At 51.4% G+C, this 23,350-nt stretch overlaps 1 protein-coding gene across 1 annotated transcript; it reads left to right on the forward strand.

Moving 5' to 3' along the window:
- Window positions 1–2,514: 2,514 nt before the first annotated feature.
- LOC123578463 (T-cell-interacting, activating receptor on myeloid cells protein 1-like) lies at window positions 2,515–12,168 on the forward strand. Its single transcript, XM_045441336.1, has 6 exons — window positions 2,515–3,471; window positions 6,472–6,507; window positions 6,639–6,901; window positions 7,024–7,126; window positions 7,184–7,480; window positions 12,107–12,168. Exons 1-6 carry the CDS (start codon window positions 3,438–3,440, stop codon window positions 12,166–12,168), a joined length of 795 nt encoding a protein of 264 aa, XP_045297292.1. The 5' UTR covers window positions 2,515–3,437.
- The last annotated feature ends 11,182 nt before the right edge of the window (window positions 12,169–23,350 follow it).

The following is a 23,350-nucleotide window of genomic DNA, read 5'->3' on the forward strand; positions in this document are numbered from 1 at the left end:
AGGGAGAGAGGGAGAGAGAGGGAGAGCAGGGGAAGAGGGAGAGAGGGAAGGAGAGAGGAAGAGCAGGGGGAGAGGGAGGGAGGGAGAGCAGGGGGAGAGGGAGAGAAGGAAGGAGAGGAGGAGAGCAGGGGGAGAGGGAAAGAGGGAGAGCAGGGGGAGAGGGAGGGAGGGAAAGAGAGAGGGAGAGCAGGGGGAGAGGGAGAGAGGGAAGGAGAGAAGGAGAGCAGGGAGAGAGGGAGAGAGGGAGAGCAGGGGGAGAGGGAGGGAGGGAAAGAGAGGAGGAGAGCAGGGGGAGAGGGAGGGAGGGAGAGAGGGAGAGAGGGAGAGCAGGGGAAGAGGGAGAGAGGGAAGGAGAGAGGAAGAGCAGGGGGAGAGGGAGGGAGGGAGAGCAGGGGGAGAGGGAGGGAGGGAAGGAGAGAGGGAGAGCAGGGGGAGAGGGAGAGAGGGAAGGAGAGGAGGAGAGCAGGGGGAGAGGGAGAGAGGGAGAGCAGGGGAAGAGGGAGAGAGGGAAGGAGAGAGGAAGAGCAGGGGGAGAGGGAGGGAGGGAGAGCAGGGGGAGAGGGAGGGAGGGAAGGAGAGAGGGAGAGCAGGGGGAGAGGAGGAGAGGGAGAGCAGGGGGAGAGGGAGAGAGGGAAGGAGAGAGGGAGGGAGAGCAGGGGTAGAGGGAGGGAGGGAGAGCAGGGGGAGAGGGAGAGAGGGAAGGAGAGAGGAAGAGCAGGGGGAGAGGGGGGGAGGGAAAGAGAGAGGGAGAGCAGGGGGAGAGGGAGAGGGAGAGAGGGAGAGCAGGGGAAGAGGGAGAGAGGGAAGGAGAGAGGAAGAGCAGGGGGAGAGGGAGGGAGGGAGAGCAGGGGGAGAGGGAGGGAGGGAAGGAGAGGAGGAGAGCAGGGGGAGAAGAGGAGAGGGAGAGCAGGGGGAGAGGGAGAGAGGGAAGGAGAGAGGGAGGGAGAGCAGGGGGAGAGGGAGGGAGGGAGAGCAGGGGGAGAGGGAGAGAGGGAAGAAGAGGAGGAGAGCAGGGGGAGAGGGAGAGAGGGAAGGAGAGAGGGAGGGAGAGCAGGGGGAGAGGGAGGGAGGGAAGGAGGGAGGGAGAGCAGGGGGAGAGGAGGAGAGGGAGAGCAGGGGGAGAGGGAGAGAGGGAAGGAGAGAGGGAGGGAGAGCAGGGGGAGAGGGAGGGAGGGAGAGCAGGGGGAGAGGGAGAGAGGGAAGGAGAGAGGAAGAGCAGGGGGAGAGGGAGGGAGGGAAAGAGAGAGGAAGAGCAGGGGGAGAGGGAGAGAGGGAAGGAGAGGAGGAGAGCAGGGGGAGAGGGAGAGAGGGAGAGAGGGAGAGCAGGGGAAGAGGGAGAGAGGGAAGGAGAGAGGAAGAGCAGGGGGAGAGGGAGAGAGGGAAGGAGAGAGGAAGAGCAGGGGGAGAGGGAGAGAGGGAAGGAGAGAGGGAGGGAGAGCAGGGGGAGAGGGAGGGAGGGAGAGCAGGGGGAGAGGGAGAGAGGGAGAGCAGGGGGAGAGGGAGGGAGGGAAAGAGAGAGGGAGAGCAGGGGGAGAGGGAGAGAGGGAAGGAGAGAGGGAGGGAGAGCAGGGGGAGAGGGAGGGAGGGAGAGCAGGGGGAGAGGGAGAGAGGGAAGGAGAGGAGGAGAGCAGGGGGAGAGGAGGAGAGGGAGAGCAGGGGGAGAGGGAGAGAGGGAGAGCAGGGGGAGAGGGAGAGAGGGAAGGAGAGGAGGAGAGCAGGGGGAGAGGGAGAGAGGGAGAGCAGGGGGAGAGGGAGAGAGGGAAGGAGAGAGGAAGAGCAGGGGGAGAGGGAGGGAGGGAGAGCAGGGGGAGAGGGAGAGAAGGAAGGAGAGGAGGAGAGCAGGGGGAGAGGGAGAGAGGGAGAGCAGGGGGAGAGGGAGGGAGGGAAAGAGAGAGGGAGAGCAGGGGGAGAGGGAGGGAGGGAAAGAGAGAGGGAGGGCAGGGGGAGAGGGAGAGAGGGAGGGCAGGGGGAGAGGGAGGAGAGAAGGAGAGACCTGATGTTTTCTCATGTCTCCTTTTCTTTTAATGGTTTTTAAACAATTTTTTTAATGTTTTTATTTTTATTTTTAAGAGAGAGAGAGAGAGAGAGAGAGAGAGAGAGAGAGACAGAGCCTAAGCGGGGCAGGGGCAGGAGCGAGGGAGACAAAAGCAGGCTCCAGGCTCTGAGCTGTCAGCACAGAACCTGACGCGGGGCTGGAACCCACAAACAGTGAGATCATGACCTGAGCTGAAGTCGATGCTCAACCAACTGAGCCACGTGGGTGCCCCTAATGTCTTTCTTTTTAAGTTTATTTTTGAGAGAGACGGACTGTAGTCTTTGTACAGAGACAGAGTACAAGCGGGGGAGGGGGAGAGAAAGGGGGAGACACAGAATCTGAAGCCGGCTCCAGGTTCCAAGCCGTCAGCACAGAGCCCGACGCGGGGCTCGAACTCACAGACTGTGAGATCATGACCTGAGCCAAAGTCGGACGCTTAACCGACTGAGCCACCCAGGCGCCCCAATTCCAGCCAATTTGGAACATGCATAGAAGCAAAAGGAAAAAAAAAATATTGAGCACAATTCCACCACTTGGAGAATAAACACTTACAAAAATACTAGATTTACCCTTCTAGATTTTTCCATGCACACGTCAGCTCCTGCCCATTGCCTGGGTCCACTGCCTGGGTCGTCTCTCTGTCTGCACCTCAGCCAGGGTCCCCGAGCTCTTCTTAAGAGCCCCTTCCCACGAAAGATCTCATGAGTAGAAGATTTCACAAGAGATTTCACCGAGGAGGGAGTTCAATCATGTCCCTCCAGCAAACAGTTTTCAAACCCACCACAGAACTTTCTCGTCTTCAAATTCCTTGTCCGCCATGCTGCCTGCCACTGAGGGTTCTTTTCTCTTACCTCCTCTCTGTAGGGCCTGTGGTCTCGTTCTCCCAGATCCTCATCCGTCCCTGATGCCTTGTGACTTCTTCCCTCTTTGCCCTCAGCTCCAGCTCTAACCCTGCCCTCAGGGTCCCTGGGACATCACCCAGAAGTTGTGCACATCTCTTCTGCTTACATCCTATGACCAGAAGGACCTACGGTTCCCCAATGGAGAGAAATGGGTCTCTTATTCTGGACTGCTGGGGGCCCAGCTCTTTTCAGCCACTTGGCAAAAGGGGACAAAGGCTAGCAATTTCTCCCATGCTTTGCATATTCATGCACGTGCCTTAGGAGTGGATGATTGCTGTGCTGGGCATGAAGCCTGTGGGAAGTGGCTTGAGAGAGTGTTGCAATAGTCCTTTCCTAACAGAGACCAGAAGACACAAAGTGTGGGTAGGTAGAACAGAGGTTTGGAAAAACTGGGAGCAAAGCTGTTCCTGCCTGTCCTGGAGTCAAGAGAACATTTTGGCTCACCACCAACAGCAAAACTCAAGGAAGATCCTTGAAGGAGGCTTGGGGGGGGGGGCGCCATGATGCCCCAGCTCCCGACCTGGCTCTGCACCGGTAAGCCCTGCGGGGGGCAGATGGGCTGTGGCGGCAGCTGGAGTTGGTGGGACCTTCGGGGGCAGTAGTGGGGTGGGGGTGAATAAGCACAGACTAGAACCTTCCATTCCCTGAATACATGTTAGGTACAAGGATGCTTTACACACATTTTCCTGTTTCCCCAAACTCAGTCATCCCTGAACTGCCCAATGACATTGTGCCCTATGTCTGTGACATGTCCCGGGTTTTCACATTAGTATTTTTATGCTCAACTCTATTTTATTATTTAAAAAAGTTTTAAAAATATTTTATATATTTTTGAGAGAGAGAGAGAGAGAGAGAGAGAGAGAGAGAGACAGAATTTGAGTAGGAGAGGGTCAGAGAGAGAGAGGGAGACACAGGATCTGAAACAGGCTCCAGGCTCTGAGCTGTTAGCACAGAGCCCGACACGGGGCTCGAACCCATGAACTATGAGATCATGACCTGAGCTGAAGTCGGACACTTAACCAACTAAGCCCCCAGGCACCCCTATTTTATTAAAAAAAAATTTAAGTTTATTTATATTTGAGAGAGAGCGAGCAAGTGGGGGAGGGGCAGAGAGAGAGAGAGAGAGAGAGAATCCAAGCAGGCTCTGCACTGTCAGCTCAGAGCCTGGCGTGCAGCTCAAACTCATGAACCCTGAGATCATGACCTGAGCCTGAACCAACAGTTGGACGCTTAACCGACTGAGCCCCCCAGGCTCAACTGTACTCAACTCCATTTTAAAAGATCTGTGAAACTCATGTATTAGTGGGAAAATCCGTGCCCCTCATCAAAAACAGACCCGAACCGGCCCCAGTTTTCCCCGGTCTTGTTTCTGAGAGGCAGCAGCGAAGCCGGAAGCTACATTCAGCCGAGCACCCGGCTGTGGGATCTTCTAGGGGCTTGGTGGAGAACGAGCTGGGAACCGAGAAGAGAGAGACTTTCTCACACAGGCTCAGTGATACCCTCCTGTCATCATACGACCGGGACTCACCTTACATCTCTTAGAGAGCTTCTCCAAAATAGTCCTCTTCCCCATACTGCATTCGAGGGATCTGAAAATCGGCCCTGAAGTCCATGCCAAGGCCACTCAGCTACTAAGCGGAAAAGCTGAGCTCAAATTCTGGTCTGCGCAGGGCCAAAGACCGTAATTCTCCATGGAGCCACACGAGGGAACTGAAAGGGTCCGACGTGGGGGGGTGGGGGGGGGGGGGAGAGCTCTGGGGTGGAAACATCTGGAGGCTGAATAAAGGGAGTCGTGGTTAGCACGACCACAAGAAGGTAAGTGAACAGTGAATCCCTCTTAGGAAATGTCCGGCAACCTTTTCGGAAGGGCTCTGTGGCCACAGGTTGTCGGTTCCGCTCGACCGGTCAGAATGGCCCTCATCTTGTGACAAGTGTTGACGAGGACGCGGTACAAAGGGAGCCCACGTGCTCTGTTGGCAGGAATGCACACTGGCGCGGAAAACAGTTTGGGGGCTGGTTCCTCAGAAAGTTAAAAACAGAACCACCCTGCGATCATTCACCCCACTTCGGGGCTGTGTGTCAGAAGGAAATGAAAACAGGAAATGGAAGGGATATCGGTGCCCCCACGTTCATTGCAGCGTTACTCACAAGGCATGGAAGTGACCTAAGTGTCCATCCACCGACAAACGATGGAAGAAGATGCAGCATGTTATATACAAGGGGATGTTATTCGGCCGTGAGAAAGAAAGAAATCCCACCATCTGAGACAACACGGAGGGACCGAGAGGGCATTGTGGTCAGTGAAACCAGCCAGACGGAGAAAGACACTGGACTGCTTGCATGACCTCACTTGTATGTGGCACCCAAACATGTTAACTTGTTGAAACACGACGGTGGGATGGTGCTTGCCAGGAGCTGGGGATGGTGGGGAGAGGGAGATGTGGATCCAATGGTACATGCTTGCAGTTCAAAGACGAGTGAATTCTGAGGCTCTAACGTACAGCATTGTGACCACAGATGGCAATACGGTATTACGTGCTTAAAAAAAAGTCTCAGGATAGTGCCCAACGTCCCTGGTGTGTGTGTGGGGGGGGGGGGGCAGAACCACTGTTATACGCTAATCAAACTAGGACACCTATAAGAATGTGCAGGAACATATTTCTTGGGGTCAGTTTGGTCTAGATCTGAAAGTAAGGCCCCCAGAGGGGAAAGGTGGGGGAAATACACTTCATCCCTCCAAGTAACACCAATCTTAGATTTCTGAGATTTACTCTGGGGCACCAAGGAGATGACTCATGGCCAACCGTAACGTCCGAGATGCGTTTCGGTCATACCTTGAGGGCAGACAGAAGTATCTCAGCACAAAGGACTGTGTTCTCAGTGTCTAGATGTCCCCTATCATAGGGCAGGGATCTCCCCGCCTCACTCCACGTCCTGACGCCCGGGAGCTGTGGATACCTTCCTTTACATGGCAGAGGAGATGCATACAGGGTGGCAGGTGGAATTAAACTTATCAGTTGACCTTGAAGTAGGGAGCTTCTTCTGGATTACCTGGGTGGTGACACTGTAACCGCAGGGTCCTTAAAATAGCAAAGCAGGCAAAAGAGGGTGCCCGTGCACCAACCACTGATAGTTTTAAAGTCAGAGGGAGAGGCTGCCATGATGAGAGGCAGGCATCTCTAGAAGTTGGAAAAGGCCGGGGAATGGATTCTTGTCTAGAGCCCCAGAGGGAACACAGCCCCAGAGAGACCCTGGGTTTAGCAGTGAGACTGTTTTGGGGCTTTTCTACCCCCACAGAACCACAAGGTAATAAATCTGTGTTGTCCTAAGCCACCAAGTTTCTGACAATTTGTTAACGGCAGCCATAGGAAATTAACACAAGGTGCAAACCAATGCCCACGCCAGATGGGTTCTTGGGCAGGATGCTGGCACCGGCCGTGAGCGGGACCTCCAGCGTCTGGTCTCAGCGGCAGCCCCCCGGGAGGTCCCCTCGGGATGGGGCTCAGGTCTCACGGACAGACGGTTCTCTTGCAGGGCTGTGCGCTGGCCAAGGAAGCAGGGGGACTGACGGTGAGTGTTCCTTCAGTTAAACCCTCCCTCTCCTTCGCTCCAAATTCCCCGCATCCCTTCTCTTTCCTTCAAGGGGTTTCCTGACAGCAGGCGAGGGCACCAAATCCTGTCCCCAATCTGCTTCCTTCCAGAGCCCCTTCCCAAGCCCACCCTCAGGGCCTGGCCCAGCTGGGTGGTGCCGCCCAGAAGCAGTGTAAGGCTGCAGTGCCAGACCCCGACCAAGGATGTCGACTTTGTTCTCAAAAAGGGTAATGTTGTTTTGGACTTTTCACGATCACCGGCTTCCAAGGAGGGCCTGGCTGAATTTCACCTCACTGACCTAAGAACCAGCCACGCTGGAGACTACACCTGTGAGTGCTACAGACCAGGGGCCCGGACATCAGATCACCGCCCAGTGAGGTCATCCTGCTGCTGGTGACAGGTGAGGAGCAGGACGGGCCTGGGGGAGGGACCAGAGGACGGGACAGAGAAGGTGGAGACACACAGCAACAGAGTGACTTGGTCGGCCTCATCCAGGGCTCGTGGGGGCGGGGGGACCTCCTTCCCGCAGAGTCGAAAGAGGGTGACACCAGGGATCTGTGTCCCACCTTCAGCAGGAACACCCCGTGGGAGAACAAGGGTGAGTGGGGGACACCGGGCTTCTCCCCGTGACCTCGGAGCCCCCCTTCTCTTACAGGAGGTCTCCCTAAACCTTCCCTGCAAGCCCACCGAAGGGGTGTGGTGGCCGCAGGAGACGACGTGACCCTGCAGTGCCAGAGGCCAGACAATACTTTCGGGCCCATGAGGTTCGCCCTGCTGAAGGCGGGAGCGGCAGAGCCCATCCGGCTCCGGACCCCAGCCGGCCAGGAGGCGGACTTCCCCCTGCAGACTGTGACGGTCGGTGACGCCGGGAACTACAGCTGTGTCTACTTCCAGACCGGGACTCCTTTCTGGGCCTCACAGCCTAGCGATCGTCTTGAGATCCGGGTGAGAGGTGAGGTTTTTACCATTGGGAGGACCCCAGCTGGATTACCTGCCTGCTCGGGTGCTGCCAGTCTGTCTCCACAAGATTCTGCAGCTTGGAGCAGTCATTTGGGAAGGACCGCGGGAGGGCCAGGATTCTGTGGAATAGAGCAGAGGATCTTCTGCTGAGAGAGAGGGAGCACCAATGGTGGAGATCACATAACTGGAGGGTGGGAGGGGGGCTTCCCACTGTAGGGGACCAGCTGTGTTGTGAGGGGGCCAGGCCTGGAGGAGGAGGGATCTGTAATAATCGACCCCCGCCCTCACCAGGAAAATAAGATGTAGACACAAAGTCATTGCTGTTCTCCTGGGAAGGGCACAATTCATTTAGACTAAAGTGTGGATGACACCTCCTGGGGTTATACAGGAGGAGAGTCTAGCAAGAAGGCAGAGGAGGAGGGAGAGAATAACAAAGGGTCCAGGAACATCTTTCCGAGAAAGATTCAGACTCCAGGAAGATCTGAGTTTCATTTTAACCGGGACTCTAGCACTCTTGCCTTTAGCCCAACTGAATCGAGTTTTTCTCTTCCTGCTGAGACTTTTCCTTCTTTTTGAAAGGAATGATTTTTACAAATTATGGCAAAACTGCATAAGGTAAATTTTGCCATCTTAAGTATTTAAAAAAATGTTTTTAACGTTTATTTTTGAGAGAGAGAGAGAGAGAAAGAGACAGAATCCGAAGCAGGCTCCAGGCTCTGAGCTGTCGGCATAGAATGCGACTCATGAGCTACAAGATCATGACCTGAGCTGAAGTCGGATGCTTAACCAACTGAGCCACCCAGGCGCCCCTTAAATATCTGCCTCCAGAAGGCTCTGCATCTTGCAACACTGAAACTCTGTCCCCATCAAACAGCCTCTCCTCACCCCTCCTCCCCAGCCCCTGGCACCCACCATCCTACACATCGTCTTAGTCAATCTGACGAATCCAACGACCCCACATCATTGGAATCATTGAGTATGTGTCTTCTTATGACTGGCTCATTTTGCTCAGAATAATGTCCTCAAGGCTCAGCCACACTGTAGCACATAACCGGGCTTCTCCCTTATTAAGGCTGATAACGTCCCATTTTATGGATAGACCGCATTTTGTCTCTTCATCAGCTGATGGACGTTTGGGTCGTTTCCACCCATTTGGCTGTCGGCCGGTCACCTACTGGCCATCACTTCTTCTGGATGTATACTCAGAAAGGGGGTTGCCGGATCATATGCTACTTCTGCTTTTAATTTTTTGAGGACCCACCACCCTGCCGTTCTCCCTAGTGGCCACACCATTCTACATTTCCACACCCAGTGCGCACGGATTTCTGTTGGTTTGTTTCCGAAACGGATGTTTTTTGACCCTTGTGTATTAGGGCCAGTTTTGAGGACTGAGTTTGTCCAGGACAAGGGGAGGGAGAGAGGCCAGCAGGAAGCAGGCATCCTCCCGGACGGGGGTACTGAATCCCCCAGGGTTGATATGGGGCCAGTCATCACTGCACAGGGCACTGACCAGTGAGCCCAGATTCTCCCAAACCACACACGGGGCAGGCATTCAGGGCCTCTGAGAAAAACCACACGGGGTACGAGATTCTGAAGTCAGTGGACCCGCAACTCACTTCTCTCGTCTGTCAAGTGGGGTGGGGGGGGACAGTGATGCATACATCTGACCATGAACTTCTGTGAGAAGGAGACATAATAGTAATCAATTATAAAGGAGACTTGGATGATTGTATTAGTCATGACACTTGGTTCCAAGTGAAAAAAACACCCATCTCGAAGTGACCTAGAAAAGGTGAGGTCCTTGGGATTAAAGGGGTCATTCAGGGCTGCCCAACCCGGCACTACTAACATTTGGCGTTGGATAGTTATTCTGGGGGGCAGGTGAGGAAGAAAAGCGCCTCCTGTGTGACACAGGATGTTTGCAGCATTTTGGATGTCCACCTACTCCCCGTTCCCTTTCCCAGCTGTGACAACCATGGTGTCTCCAGACACTCCAGATGTCCCGCAGGGGGCCAGACTGTGCCCGGCCAGACACAGCTGGGATCCGGAGCTAGTGAATCTTGGGAAGCATGAGGATACCACCCGGCTTCACAAACTAGAACGAGGGACTGGAGTCTTGCCCAGATTCTCTTCCTCTCTGACACTTGTTTGTGTCTTTATTGTACCTGTTTCATTCTTTTAAACTTTTAAAAATGTTTTTATTTTTGAGAGACACAGAGCGTGAGCGGGGGAGAGGCACAGAGAGAGAGAGAGAGGGAGACACAGAAGCTGAAGCAGGTGCCAGGCTCTGAGCTGTCAGCGCAGAGCCCGAAGTGGGGCTTGAACTCACGAACCGTGAGATCATGACCCGAGCCAAAGTCAGATGCTTAACTGCTTTACGGACTGAGCCACTCGGGCACCCCTGCTTCATTCTCTTTTAGTGGGGACCAGTTCCCTCTTTGGGGCAGAGTGCTTGGCTTTTAAAGCTGAGTTTCGTAGCTCATAAATTCTACTCCTGGAGAAGCATCCGGCTCTCCTTCCCAGACCAGTTCAAAACAGACAGACAGATAGACAGACTGGGGAGGGCTGTGAATAGTCCTGGTTAGCTCAGCCTCTAGATGGATCCTAGGAAATGCTCATGGAAGGATGCCATTCAAGAAAACCCAGCCCCATCCAGGGAGACTGGAATGTAGGAGGGGAATGAACAGTTCCTAAAAGAATGAGAGTTGCCACCCTTTGATCTGATCCTATGGTCTGAAGGTCTGTGTCAACCCCCCCCCAATTTCATGTTGCAATCCTGACCCCTAACGTGACAGCATTAGGAGGTGGGGGCCTTTGGGAGGAGCTTAGGTCATAAGGGCGGAGCCCTCATGAGATCAGTGCCCTTCTAAAAGAGACCCCAGAAACTCCCTTGTCCCCTTCCTCCACGTGGGGCTCTAGAAGTCTGCCGCCCAGCAGAGGGCCCTCCCTGGACCATGCTGCCCCCTGGTCTCGAACTTCTCGTCTCCAGACCTGTGAGAAAAAGGTATCTGCTGTTCATCGGCCCCCTAGCCTGTGGCATTCTGTTAGAGCAGCCCCAATGGACTAAGCCGACGAGGGAGAGGTACGCCCAGCAAGTGTGTTTGCTTCAGAGTCACAGACCCCCGAACGGAGCAAGAAAATCCCAAGGTCCGGATGTTGATCTGGAGCCCATCGGCCAGGCCACACGGGGTAGAGGAAAATGTTTGTCTCTGCCCCCTGCTGGGGCCATGGAGCCCAGGAGTGAGGCAGGGAATTCTCACATCTAGTATTCACCTGCTTCATGCTGTTTTCTAGGTCAGCGTGAAGGACATTCCGTGTCCCCTCCAGGAAGAAGTAAGGCAACTGGGGGAAAGGGGAGAACAGCCACACAACCAGGGATGGGCACCCGTCACTTGGGTACATGGCCCCACCGTCTGCAAGTGTGTGTACGGACTCTTGAGTTGCAGAGAATTATAACCGCTTGGATTTGGGCTGGGGCCAGTACCTAACAAGCTACCTGCCTACACATTCCTTAGCTTCCCTCTGTCTCAGCTTCCGTATCTGTCAGGGGTTGATAGTAGTACCTACACAAGGGACTCGTGCTTGGGATTTTGAGGAGTTATTTTACCTAAATCCCTCCTAAACTGTGTCCGGTGGACAGCAAAATATTATCTAAAGGATCTGCCATTATTATCATTATGAAACACCCAAAACTTCCTCCTCTGACTACTGAAGCAGCTTTATCAAGAACTCCATTCCTCAGGGGAGACTTTCCAGGAAACAGAGAGCCTGCATATCCCTCGGAAGGTACCAGTAAATATCCTTATCGTTATAATGAATGATAAATATTAGTGGAAAATTCCATGACCTGTTAAGGGCTTCCTGGTTCTAAAAAAGCCCATGGGCGCGTGTCTTTGTCTTTAACTCAGTTCAACTGTACGTGACACGGTTAAGCACCGATGAGATGGTCTTTCCAAAACAGGATGATAAAAGAGAACGGAAAGAAAAATACCACAAGCTAGATTGGCTGTCTGTAGGAGGGGGAAATTTTACATAATTTTGGGTTCTTCCACAGCTGGTGAATCATTTTTTTTTCCCCACTTCTTTATTTATCCTTGGCATATGAGGACACTTCTGAATTTCTCCCTCGATGGTCATAAAGATTGCTGCTTCTGACATGAATGCATCAGTGACAGGACACTTCACCAAGAAGGACCCGGGAAGCTGCTGTCAAGTTCAACGTCGACCTTTCCTGTCTTCCTTCAGCCACGGTTCCAACCCTGGCAACTGTCGCCAAGGGCAAGACTGAGGAAGAGAGGAGGACATCATGGCGGGGAGGGGGTGTTTGGCGGGCAGACGACTGGGTACATGTGCATTGGCAGATTATTGAAAACGGAGCCCGAGGGTTTCCCTTTGGGATCCCCCAGAGCCTTTTACAAACCCTCACAGTTTTACGCGGCTCTTGCAGGGGCCAGAACCGTGAAGCTGCAGCTACACCCCCGTGTTTGACTTGTGGGGACGTGAGCGTCACCTGACTGGCCAAGGGCAGGAGGCGGGGAGAAGGTGGGCGGCAGGAATCCTGACAAAAGACAAGGAAAGAGAAGTCCCTCACTTTTGGGTCACCTCTTATTTTCCTCAGGCCACTGGTTGTCCCCTGGGGGCGATTTTGCCACTCGGCAGGCAGCGTATGGCAATGTCTGAGACGGTTTTGGCGGTCACGGCTGGGGGTGGGGGATGCTTCTGGCATCTAGGAGGTAGAGACCACGGATGCTTCAAAACACCCTACGACGCAAGGACCCCTCCCCGCGAAGAATCATCTAGCCCCAAATATCAGTGGTGCCCAAGAGGAGAAATCCTGCTGTAGACCCACCGTCTAGTTTCCAGTTAGACCACAGAGTTCTTGCAGGGATCTCACAGGTGGAGACCATACTCTCCTCCAATTCCTGAAGCCTCGAATTACTTAAACTACCTGCCCCAGACCAGTAGCTGTTTCAGAAAATACTTACCAGTGATACTGGCATCACCTGTCTTCCTTGAAGGCCGCTTGTGATGTTTGGGTTGTTTTTTTTTTTTTTTTCTCCCTTTATTCCGGTTTGATTTGTCTCCAGGCTCCCAGAGATTTCTTCGGAGCCAGACCCCAGGGTTTCGTGGGGTTTCCTCGTCATTTCCGAAGTTGGAACAAGACGAGTGCAGTCTCCGGTTCGCAGGAGAGCAGAATGCAGCTGGCGGTGGGGGAGGCTGAGTCGGCAGGAGGAGGCTGGGACAAACGGTGTCCCACCTCCTGACGGTGTGGCTGTGCAGGGCAGAGGTGAAGAACCACAGGCGGTACCACAGGGAACAGAGGAGACAGTGGTCGGGAGTCAGCAGGCTTCCCAGGCTTGCCTTCTCTGAAGTGTAAGGCTGAGGGTAGGGGTCGCGGCTTCAGGCTCGAGGAGGCGGGGCCAACACAGCTGTGGATGATAAAGGCAATGAAGAGTCATGTGGTGTCACATCTGTAGAGCTTTGTGAAGCTTGGCTCTGCTACTCACTGGCTGTGTGACCCCGGGCAACTCTGGAGCCAACAGGCTAGAGACCCCGGGAAGAGGTGATGTCGAGTCTGAAGGCAGCCCGAAGCCGAATTCCTTCATCCTCAAAGGAGACCAGTCTTGTCTCCTTGGACCTTTGACCTTTGATTAGAGGAGGCCCACCCACATGATAGAGCTTAATCTGCTCTGCTCAAACTCTACCGCCTTAGATGTTAAACACATCTTCGTTTTAATGAATTGACTTAAGATTGCATTTGCTTTATTTGACTGTAATTCCAGTGTAGTCAACATAGAGCGTTATATTAGTTTCAAGTGCCAGCTTCCTGGCCACCATTCTAGGCTCGTATTAGACCCAAACAACTGGGTACCGCGGCCTAGTCGAGTTGACACATAAAATTAACCATCACACCCGCCCACATAAGAGTCTTGGGGTCCTTGAATGGGGTCTGGACATTTCTGGGAATACACTCACCTTCTCTTTCTGCATTGCATCTTGTTTCCTAGCTAAACCTAAAACTCACAAAAATTTCCCCCCAGAAACCAGCAAGACAACGGATGAGGATTAGCTTTCTTTTGGGGCACCTGGGTGGCCCAGTCAGTTAAGCGTCCGACTCTTGATTTCAACTCAGGTCACAATCTCACAGTTCGTGGGCTCGAGCCCCGCATCGGGCTCTGCACGCTGTCCGTGGCACTGTCCGTGCGGAGCCTGATTGAAATTCTTTCTTTCTCCCTCTCTCTCTGCCCCTCCATCACTCTCTCAGAATTAAAAAAAACAAAACAAAACAAAAAAAAACCTAAAAAGAAAAGAAAGAATTTCCTTTCTTTTGAGAAATCTGAAAAAGTACTATCTAGTAGAAATAAGTCAAATAGGAGATAGTCACGTATCCACCACCCATAATTATACTTGTTCACATTTTGTCGTATTTGCCCCAAAGCTGTTTTCTTTCCACAAGATAAAAAAAAAAAAAAAAAAGTCCTTTTTCTCTCTCACCATTACTTCTGTTATTTTTCCCCTTTCCAGAACTTTCAGCCCTGAAGTTGGTGTTATTTCTGTGCAGGTTTTTACACTTTTACTACATAGACATGCCTTTGTAAACACAGCATAGAGTTTTACATTCTATTTACAATTATTTAAGTTTAAAATTTAACTCTGGGGGGCGCCTGGGTGGCTCAGTCGGTTGGGCAGCCGACTTTGGCTCAGGTCACGATCGGTCTGTGAGTCTGAGCCCCACGTGCTGACAGCGCAGAGCCTGGAGCCCGCTTCAGATTCTGTATCTCCCTCTGTCTCTGCTCCTCCCCCTCTCACACTCTGTCTCTCTCTCTCAAAAATAAATATTTAAAAAAATAAAATAAATAAAATTTAACTCTAGAACTCTCTCTTCTAGATAAAACTGAAAGGAAATCACCCAAGGGAGCAGAAACAGGAACTCGGTAGGAGCACAGATCTTACATACACTCATCCATGCGTGGGATGAGATATCCTTGTGACGCTGTGAACTGTCCACACCTGGGAAAGTTCTCAAGGATGTCTGTCTGTCTTGTGGTGACGCCTGAAGGCTGTGGCTCAGCGCGAGGTCTTTCGAGGTGGGTAGGATTAAGGGCGCAGCCCTGCCTAGTTACCTGGGCCACTTTGGAAAGGGAACTTCAAATCTCTGATGCCCAGCTTCTGCATCTGTGGAATAGACATCACTCTGTCGCTCTCCGGGGATACTTGTGTGAAGAGAATGTCGTGAGAGCTCCAGCAAGTGGTAGGAGTGTGATCGACGGGAGACACGGTGAGGTGCCTCAGTGCACACTCAGGGAACCGCTGACCCTCTCACCTACTATCCTCTTCCCAGGGTCCACGGGGATTCCCCCTCGCTGTGGTCTTTGCCCTTCTCTTCCTGCTTGGAGCCTTCCTCATCTACAAATACACCCGGTGGGGCGAGTTCAGGAAAACAAGGCCTAAGTACCTGGGAGGAAATGGGAGAAACAGAACGGGAAAGTAACATCACAGGGTCAACACCGTCTCTGTATCTTTCATCCCCAGGGGCGGCTCCCGACAACATGACCAAATGGTAGAGCTACTCAGCAAATCCCATCAGCCCATACCGAACCCTTCCCCCACTATTGCCTTGACCACTCAAGACCCCCTTTCTTACCTGAACCTCCCATGTGCCCCCGACCAGCCCCGACGATCATCCCCAAGTGTCTCTCCACGTCCTCTCTTCTCATGACCACCTTCCACTTCTCGCTCAAGGTTCTTCCCTTGGATCCTCTCCCCGTGGACCACACTGTCCCCAACCACTTCTCCTCCTCAGCTCTCGAGACTTTGCTGAGCACCTGAATGACGTGGGGACCCTCGTGTGGGGTGTATGAGCGTGGAGGAGGTGGGGGGGGGGACTTTGGTTTACACATGATCTTGCTGGGCGCCTCCCCTCCGCCTCCCCACAAGGATCCTGACGTCTCACTCCAATTCCCTTTGTCTCCGGTGCCTCACTGTTTCTCTCTTTCGGCTCCTGCTCTTCTGAGGAAAAAGTGGGGACAAGTAATCAGCCCGGGAAAGAGAGCGATGGTGGGTACACGGGTGTGTGTGTGTGTGTGTGTGTGTGTGTGTATTTGGATGCGTGTGGTGTTCTCAAATAAGCATGTATATTTGAGTGTGTGTCTGTGAGTCTGCACGTGTAGGTGTGCAGGGATATATGTACGCGTGTGAACACGCGTATGCACGTAGCGGTACGTGAATGTGTGTGCATGTGTATAGACGTGCATATGTTTGTGTGTTGTGCGTGCACACGGGTGTGGCTTGCACGTCTGTTGCACGTGAATGTGGGGTGTGTGTGTGTCACGTGCATGCCTTATTTGTGTGTGCACACACACGTGCGTGCATGTGTGTGAGAGGATGTATAATGTGAATGTGCATGTGAGTGGGATTGTGTGTCCAGAGTTAACCCCTGGGGCCTGCGGGTGAAGCAACAGCAGGACCTTTTCCCTCCCAGATACAGCCTCAGCCACGAAGAGCTGTCCTCCTGCGTCCGTGAGCATCCCCTGCGGACATTTCCCATCCCCTCCTTGTCCCAGGCTCTCCGTTCCTCCTGCCTGTTTTGTCAATGGTCTGGGCTCCCGCGTCCATCCACCCCCACCCTCACTCTATACTCCAGGAGAATCTGGTCTGAACCCTTCTGTGCCTTCTCTGGCCAGGGGACCTTCATCCCATGTCCTTTCTGAGGACATTTTCCCAGGTGACTTGTGATGAACATCACCTTTTTGTTTTTGTTTTTGTTTTTTTACGTTTCTTTATTTTTGAGAGACAGAGAGCAAGCAGGGGAGGCGCAGAGAGAGGGGGAGACACAATCCCAAGCAGGCTCCAGGCTCCGAGCTGTCAGCACAGAGCCTGACGTGGGGCTCCAACTCGTGGACCGTGAGATCATGACCTGAGCTGAAGTCGGACGCTTCAGGCACTCCCACATCACCTTCTCCCTGGGATTAACAGGGTGGTTTAATGAGCTCAGAGACACAGAGGGATCAGTGGGATCTCAGGCACGCGGTAAGCATTCAGTACCCTGAAGCTACTGCTATTATAAACCATTGGTCGTAATCGTAATCGTAATCGCGGGTAAGTGACTCTCCCACCCTGAGCCTCAGGGTCTCCATGCGCACAATGGGGGTAAGATGCCCCACCTATTGGTGCAATTTAGGAAAACACGGTGAGAGCTCTTTGTAAAGCACGTACCGCGAAGTACCCACACAGCACACTTATTAATAGTAACGTTTATTTTATCCTTTACATTCAGTTTCTTTTACAAAATTGTGGTGAAATGCACATAAACCTAAAATCCACCATTTTAACCCGGGATATTCACAACTTTCGGAATATTCACAACGTTGTCCAATAATACCCCATGAATCCAGTTCGAGAACATTTTCATCGCCTCGAAGGAAACCCCACACCCTATAAGCAGTCTTTCTGCACACCCACACCGCCACCCCAAGCCCCTGACAACCACTAGCTTCCTGTCCCTAAGGATTTGCCTACTCTGGACATCTCACATTCACACTAACGTGATGGCTGTCTATTTGAGTTATCTGAAGTTTCATAACAAATCATCCCCAGATGCAGTTGGTCAAGGCAACACTTAGGATCTCAGTGTCTGCAGGGAGGGAGTCTGGGTGTGGCTCAGCGATGTGGTCTCTCATTGGGTCTCACAAGGCTGGGACGAAGGCATTGGCTGCTGGTTCAGGCTTGAGTAAGAGAGGATTTGCTTCCACACTCACTCAGGTGGCGGTTGGTGGGACTCAGGTCCTTGCTGGCTGTTGGCCAGAGACCACGTTGGCCATATGGACCTTTCCATACGGCAGCTCCTAACACAGCAGCTGGCTTGATCAGCACGAGTGAGGGAAACAGGTGTGAACAAGATGGAAGTCATAACCTTAGTCTTTCATAACCTAGTCTTGGACACGACACATGACAGCCCATCCTTCTTGCTTATTCCAACTGACAGATGCAGGTCACTAGGTCCCGCCAACCTTCGAGAGGGGAAGGGACTGCACGAAGACTCGAAGGGCAGGAGGCTCTTCCTAACACAGCTGTCTACCACACTGTCATCACAAATGCTAAATCTCCACAATCTAACACTCTTTCCCGGGGGGACTTGATCCTTCTCTCCCTGCTTACCTTCAGGATGAAGCATCCCAGGTCTCAAGAGGTGAGGAACCCCACGGAGTGACTTATGCTGAGCTGGACATCAGAGCCCTAAGTGAGGGTCCTTCCAGCCAGATGGAACAGCCCCTGGAAACCTGTGTGTACTTGACCCTCAAGACATAGCTGGGAGAGTGCCTGGAGCCCAGCAAACAAGATCTTCCGATGGATGATGGAGAGCCCTTGGGGCGCCAGGCAAATGGGGATCCCTTTCCTCAAATCTGCAATGAAGACTCGTTGCCTTCTAAAAATTTATTTTTTACATGAGAGGTATCAGGGCTCTGGGGTGGCTCAGTCGGTTGAGCGTCTGACTTCGGCCCAGGTCATGATCATGATCTCACAGTTCATGAGTTTGAGCCCCACGTCATGCTCTGTGCTGACAGCTTGGAGCCTGGAGCCTGCTTTAGATTCTGTGACTCCCTCTCTCTGTCCCTCCCCTGCTCGTGCTCTCTCTCTCAAAAATAAATACACATTAAAAAAATTTTTAAATAAATAAATAAATAAATAAACAAACAAATAAGAGGTATCATTTGCAGAGTGAAATGCACAAATCTTGCACAGCTAAGTGACTACAGATAGATGACTGACAGACAGATATAGATATATAGATATCCCAGTAATCTATCTCTACCTATCCCCTTTGGTATAACCACCGTCCAAATAAACACAGTATTTCCAGAACTCCAGAAGGTTTCCCTGTGACACCCTCCAGTCAACCACCACGGCCCCAGAGACCCTTCCTTTTTCTGCCTTTTCACCACCTTTTCATCACTTTTCAAGCCTGTTCTTCATATGCCCTCACATACACGCGGCCACGCTGTGTGTTCTCTTCTGTGTCTGGCTTCTTTCACCCAAATACGTCGTTCCTGAGGTTTATCCCCGACGTTACATGTAGTTGTGTTTTCTTCCCTATCTACCGCTGAGCATCACTCCAATGCACATTCGTGCCACGGTCACGGAGAACGGTCTCCAGGGGATGGACAATTGGGTTGTTTGCAGGCTGCGGCTTCTGTGGGCCAGCTTGCACGAACACTCTTAGCTATGTCTTTGCAGACATGGGCACATGTGCACACATTCCCCCTGGAATATAAATAGTGGGATGGCTGGGTCAAAGAACAGGTGTATGCTTAATTTCATTTGCTACTTCTGAACAGTTTTCTAAGGGGGTTGTACTACTTCCTGCTTCCTTCCTGACAAGCGCTCAGTGTTTTTCTTGATAGCTGTTCTGTTCACACTCTCTTCTTGCCACAAAGCTGCTCCATCACCTTACACAGGTTTGTGGGTGCGAGCAAAGCCTTCACTGTGACCTGTGACCTCCAACTATTCTCACTCCTGGTATTTGTGTCCCGGGGCCATCCCTCCCCTGGTTTTGTCAACTTGCTTCTAACCTACAGAATATGGCAAAGGAGATAGGATGTCACTTCAGCGGTTATGCTGCTGAAGAATACAACTGCCATCTTGACAGTGGGCTTTTTCTACCTTCTTTGTGCATTTGGATGATGATGTGGAATCCCTGTTTTGGGAAAAGCCCACTTGGCAAAGAACCGAGGACCGTCTCCAGCCAGCAAGGAACTGGCTTCTGCCAACAAGCATGTGGGCTTGTGTTGTATAATAAAGAATTTGGCTGGTCGTTGTCCCTGGCTCCCGGGAGCTAATCTCTAAGTGCTTGGAATCTATCTCTCACCCTTTTTTGAAGTTTATTTATTTATTTTGAAGAGACAGAGGCAGTGCAAGTAGGGAGGCGCAGAGAGAGAGGGAGAGAGAGAATCTCAAGCAGGTTTCGTGCTGTCAGCACAGAGCCCGATGTGGGGCTCAAACTCACAAACTGTGAGATGGTGGCCTGAGCTGAAATCAAGAGTCAGACGCTCAACCGACTGAGTCCCCCAGGGAACCCCTTGGATCTCTTGGGTAACAACAGCATTTTATTATTCACAGCAGGCACCTTGGACCACACCTGAGTTTATGGCAGTGAGATGACTCAGGATGGGGGCTGGTGGTGCCAGAAAGACCATGTGATTACAAGGTTACAGCCTTGACCTCTGGGGATGAGAAGAGGCGGCAGATAGAGTCAATCATGTGGGCAATGCTGCAATCAATCATGCCTATGTGATGATATCCCCAAGAAAACTGTGCACACTGAGGCTCAGGGAGTTTTCTGGCTGGTGACACATCCTGAGACCATAGGAAGCTTTGCTTTTGGGGCCCTCCCAGGCTTCACCCTATGTGTCTCTAAATCTAGATGGTCTTGATTTATATCCTTTATAATAGAAATTGTAATCATAAATATAGTGCTTTCTTGAATTCTTTGAGTGGTTGTAGCAAGTTACTGAACCTCACGGAGTAGTGGGAACCTACAAAAATTTAGGTCATCTGTTCATGGGTGCAGGTGGCTCGGGAACAGCTGAGCACACAGCTGGTGTCTGCAGTGAGGACAGTCCTGTGGGCCCCTCACCCTTAGCCTGTGAAGTCTGTGCTCACTCTGGGTGATGCGTGTCAGAACTGCAGCACGGAAGTGGATCCTTCCCCAGCTGAGCTTCCGGATTAGACCCCAGCCCTGGCTGACTCGGCGACTGCTCACAGACAAGCCCTGCTCACTGGCTCACAGACAACCCTGCTCAGCGATGCTTCGGCTCTTGGCCCCCGAAACAATGAAATACTGAAGGTGTGCTGCTTAAGCTGCTACCTTCAGGGTAATGCTGTTACACAGCAATAGATAAGCGAAACACTCACACCATTGTGGGCATCATTCCACAGAATGGACCCAGGACACAGAGACACCTTCACCACTGGGGGCCGGGGGTGGGGAGCGTCATGTGATTTTCAGGAAAGGAAATGGGCTTTGGAGACAGAGCTGGGTTCCAACTCCTGCACCTGCCTCTCCTACCTCTGTGTCTTTGTGCAAGGGGACCTGCCTCACTGCCTCTCAGGTTACATATTCCCAGTTAATTTGCCCCCACCCGCCAAATTTTACCAAGTACAATTTGGAATTTCGTCAAATACAATTTGGTAAAAAGTAATGGTTCACCTATACCATGAAGTCAGCAAATTGGTCAAAGTGTGGGTAAACTGGGATTTACATTAAAAAAATTTTTTTTTTTTAAATTAGGGGTGTGTGGGTGGCTCAGTCAGTTAAACATTGGACTTTGGTTGAGGTCGTGATCTCATGATTCGTGGGTTCAAGCCCTGCAATCTCATGTTTGTGGCTTTGAACCCCTTGTTGGGATCTGCACTGACAGTGTGGAGCCTGCCTGGGATTCTCTCTCTCTGCCCCTCCCCACTCACACTTTCTCTCTCCCACTCAAAACAAATAAATAAACTTAAAAATTTTGTTTTAAGCCCCGCCCAACGGGGCCAACCTCACTCTTTAGGAACACCATGCGTCTCTCTGCCTGCTTAGTTTATGGACCGTAAAGTGCTTCATAGTTTGATTTCTAGGGGAAAACAATACAATTTCAATTGTATTTCAGTTTGCTGGTCCATCTATTCATATTTTTTTCTTTTTCTTGGATACAGAAAGAGAAAAACTTTATTTATTTATTTTTTTTTAAATTTTTTTTTTCAACATTTATTTATTTTTGGGACAGAGAGAGACAGAGCATGAACGGGGGAGGGGCAGAGAGAGAGGGAGACACAGAATCGGAAACAGGCTCCAGGCTCTGAGCCATCAGCCCAGAGCCTGACGCGGGGCTCGAACTCACGGACCGCAAGATCGTGACCTGGCTGAAGTCGGACGCTTAACCGACTGCGCCACCCAGGCGCCCCGAAAAACTTTATTTTTATTTTCAATTTTATTAAAAATATTTTAAATTTTTTTCTACCGTATTTTTTATTTTTGTAAATTTTTCAAATTCTATTTTACTTCCATCATTTCATCTTATTGTATTTCATTGTATTCATTTTTTCAAATTTTCAAACTTTTCCCTTTTTTTTCTTAGCTTTCCCTTTTTTCTCTAATCTATCAAGCTCCTTTCAACAACCAGACCAAAATACACCTAGGATCTAGCATCATTTATTCGATTTTTTTGTGTATTGTTTTTAATTTTTTAATTTTAATTTTTTTACCTTATTAATTCCTTTTATTCTCTCAAAATGACAAAATGAGGAATCCCTGCCTCAAAAGAAAGAGCAGGAAGAAATGACAGCCAGGGACATAATCAACACAGATATAAGCAAGATGTCTGAACCAGAATTTAGAATCACGATAATAAGAACACTAGCTGGGGTTGAAAATAGATTAGAAACCCTTTCTGTGGAGATAAAAGAAGTAAAAGCTAGTCAGGATGCTTTGAAGTAGGCCTCACGCCCAGTGTGGAGCCCAGCGCAGGCTTGAACTCATAACCTGAGATCAAGACCTGAGCTGAGATCAAGAGTTGGACGCTTAACCGACGGGGCCACCCAGGTGCCCCTGAGGATTTACATTTTTAAGTTGCAGCAGTGCATTTTCCTACCTAGAGACAAAATCAGTGAAGGAAGCAACAAGAAATGGAAAGGTGCTGTTTCGGACCTCCTGATAATTTCATTTCTTGGCTAAGTAACAGCCTGTGAGTCCCACACAGCTTTTCCAGGAGACGAAAGCGATCTTGGGTGCAGAGAGCACGGCGTCCCCTGAACCACTGCGCATCCTGAGGAACGTGGCTCAGTGGCCACACAGGAAGGTTACTGGAGCACTGTGCTGTGAGGGTCGTTCCAGCAGGAGCTGGTCTGAGCTATTTGGCTGGCATGACGAGGTACCCCATGACACTGACTTCTGGTCACGGGAGGAAACCTACTCACTCCTAGTGTTGCTCTGTGACCAGAGGTCCAAGGAGTCCCGGGGAGGTTTGTGCCAGCTTCTCACAATTAATTACTTATTGGTAAACGTGAGAACAATGATTTATATCGGGTCCCATGAGACCCATCCAGAGGGCTCTGCCCCTGGGGCTGGCAACATGCCCATGATGGAAGAAGAAACCCAAGCCCAGGACCCGTTTTGGGTCTCCTGGTTCTGAGGTGCTTTGTGAACGTACTGGTGGGTCCTGACCCAAGGGAGAAAGCCCATCTATGCAGCTGTGAGGAAGGACAGAATTCCTTTTTGCCTGGGATACATACTCTCATTTTATTATTTTTTATTTTTAAGTTTATTTATTTTTATTTTTTTTTAATGTTTATTTATTTTTGGAAGAGAGAGACAAAGTGTGAGCAGGGGAGGGGCAGAGAGAGAGGGAGACACAGAATCCCAAGCAGGCTCCAGGCTCTGAGCCATCAGCCCAGAGCCCGACGAGGGGCTTGAACTCACGGACCGTGAGATCGTGACCTGAGCCAGGGTCGGACACTTAACTGACTGAGCCACTCAGGCGACCCTAGTCCTCAGCTCTTAAGACAGTGGACAATGTCCAGCAACCTGAGTGTTTGTCCAGCATTTTCCAGTATTCTCAACAGTGAAATATCTTCATCTTCTCTTAGGAATCCTTCAGGCTCACGCCCCAGGTACGTGGGGGGTCGCATGTCTGATGTGTGAAATCTGAAGACAGACAAGGACTGAGGACTTCCGTGAGTCAAATCCTTGAAGCTGGGCATGTGAGGAACATGTTGCAATCAGCAGCACTGAGAACGTTTCCAGAACGTAGCTGTGAAAGGAGGAACTTAACAGTTAGAGAAACCTTGTTCCTGCCCACACTCTGGAGTCGTGAGTGAGGTTGTG

Source organism: Leopardus geoffroyi, chromosome E2 (genome assembly GCF_018350155.1).
Source record: "Leopardus geoffroyi isolate Oge1 chromosome E2, O.geoffroyi_Oge1_pat1.0, whole genome shotgun sequence".
In the NCBI taxonomy this organism is placed as follows: Eukaryota; Metazoa; Chordata; class Mammalia; order Carnivora; family Felidae; genus Leopardus; species Leopardus geoffroyi.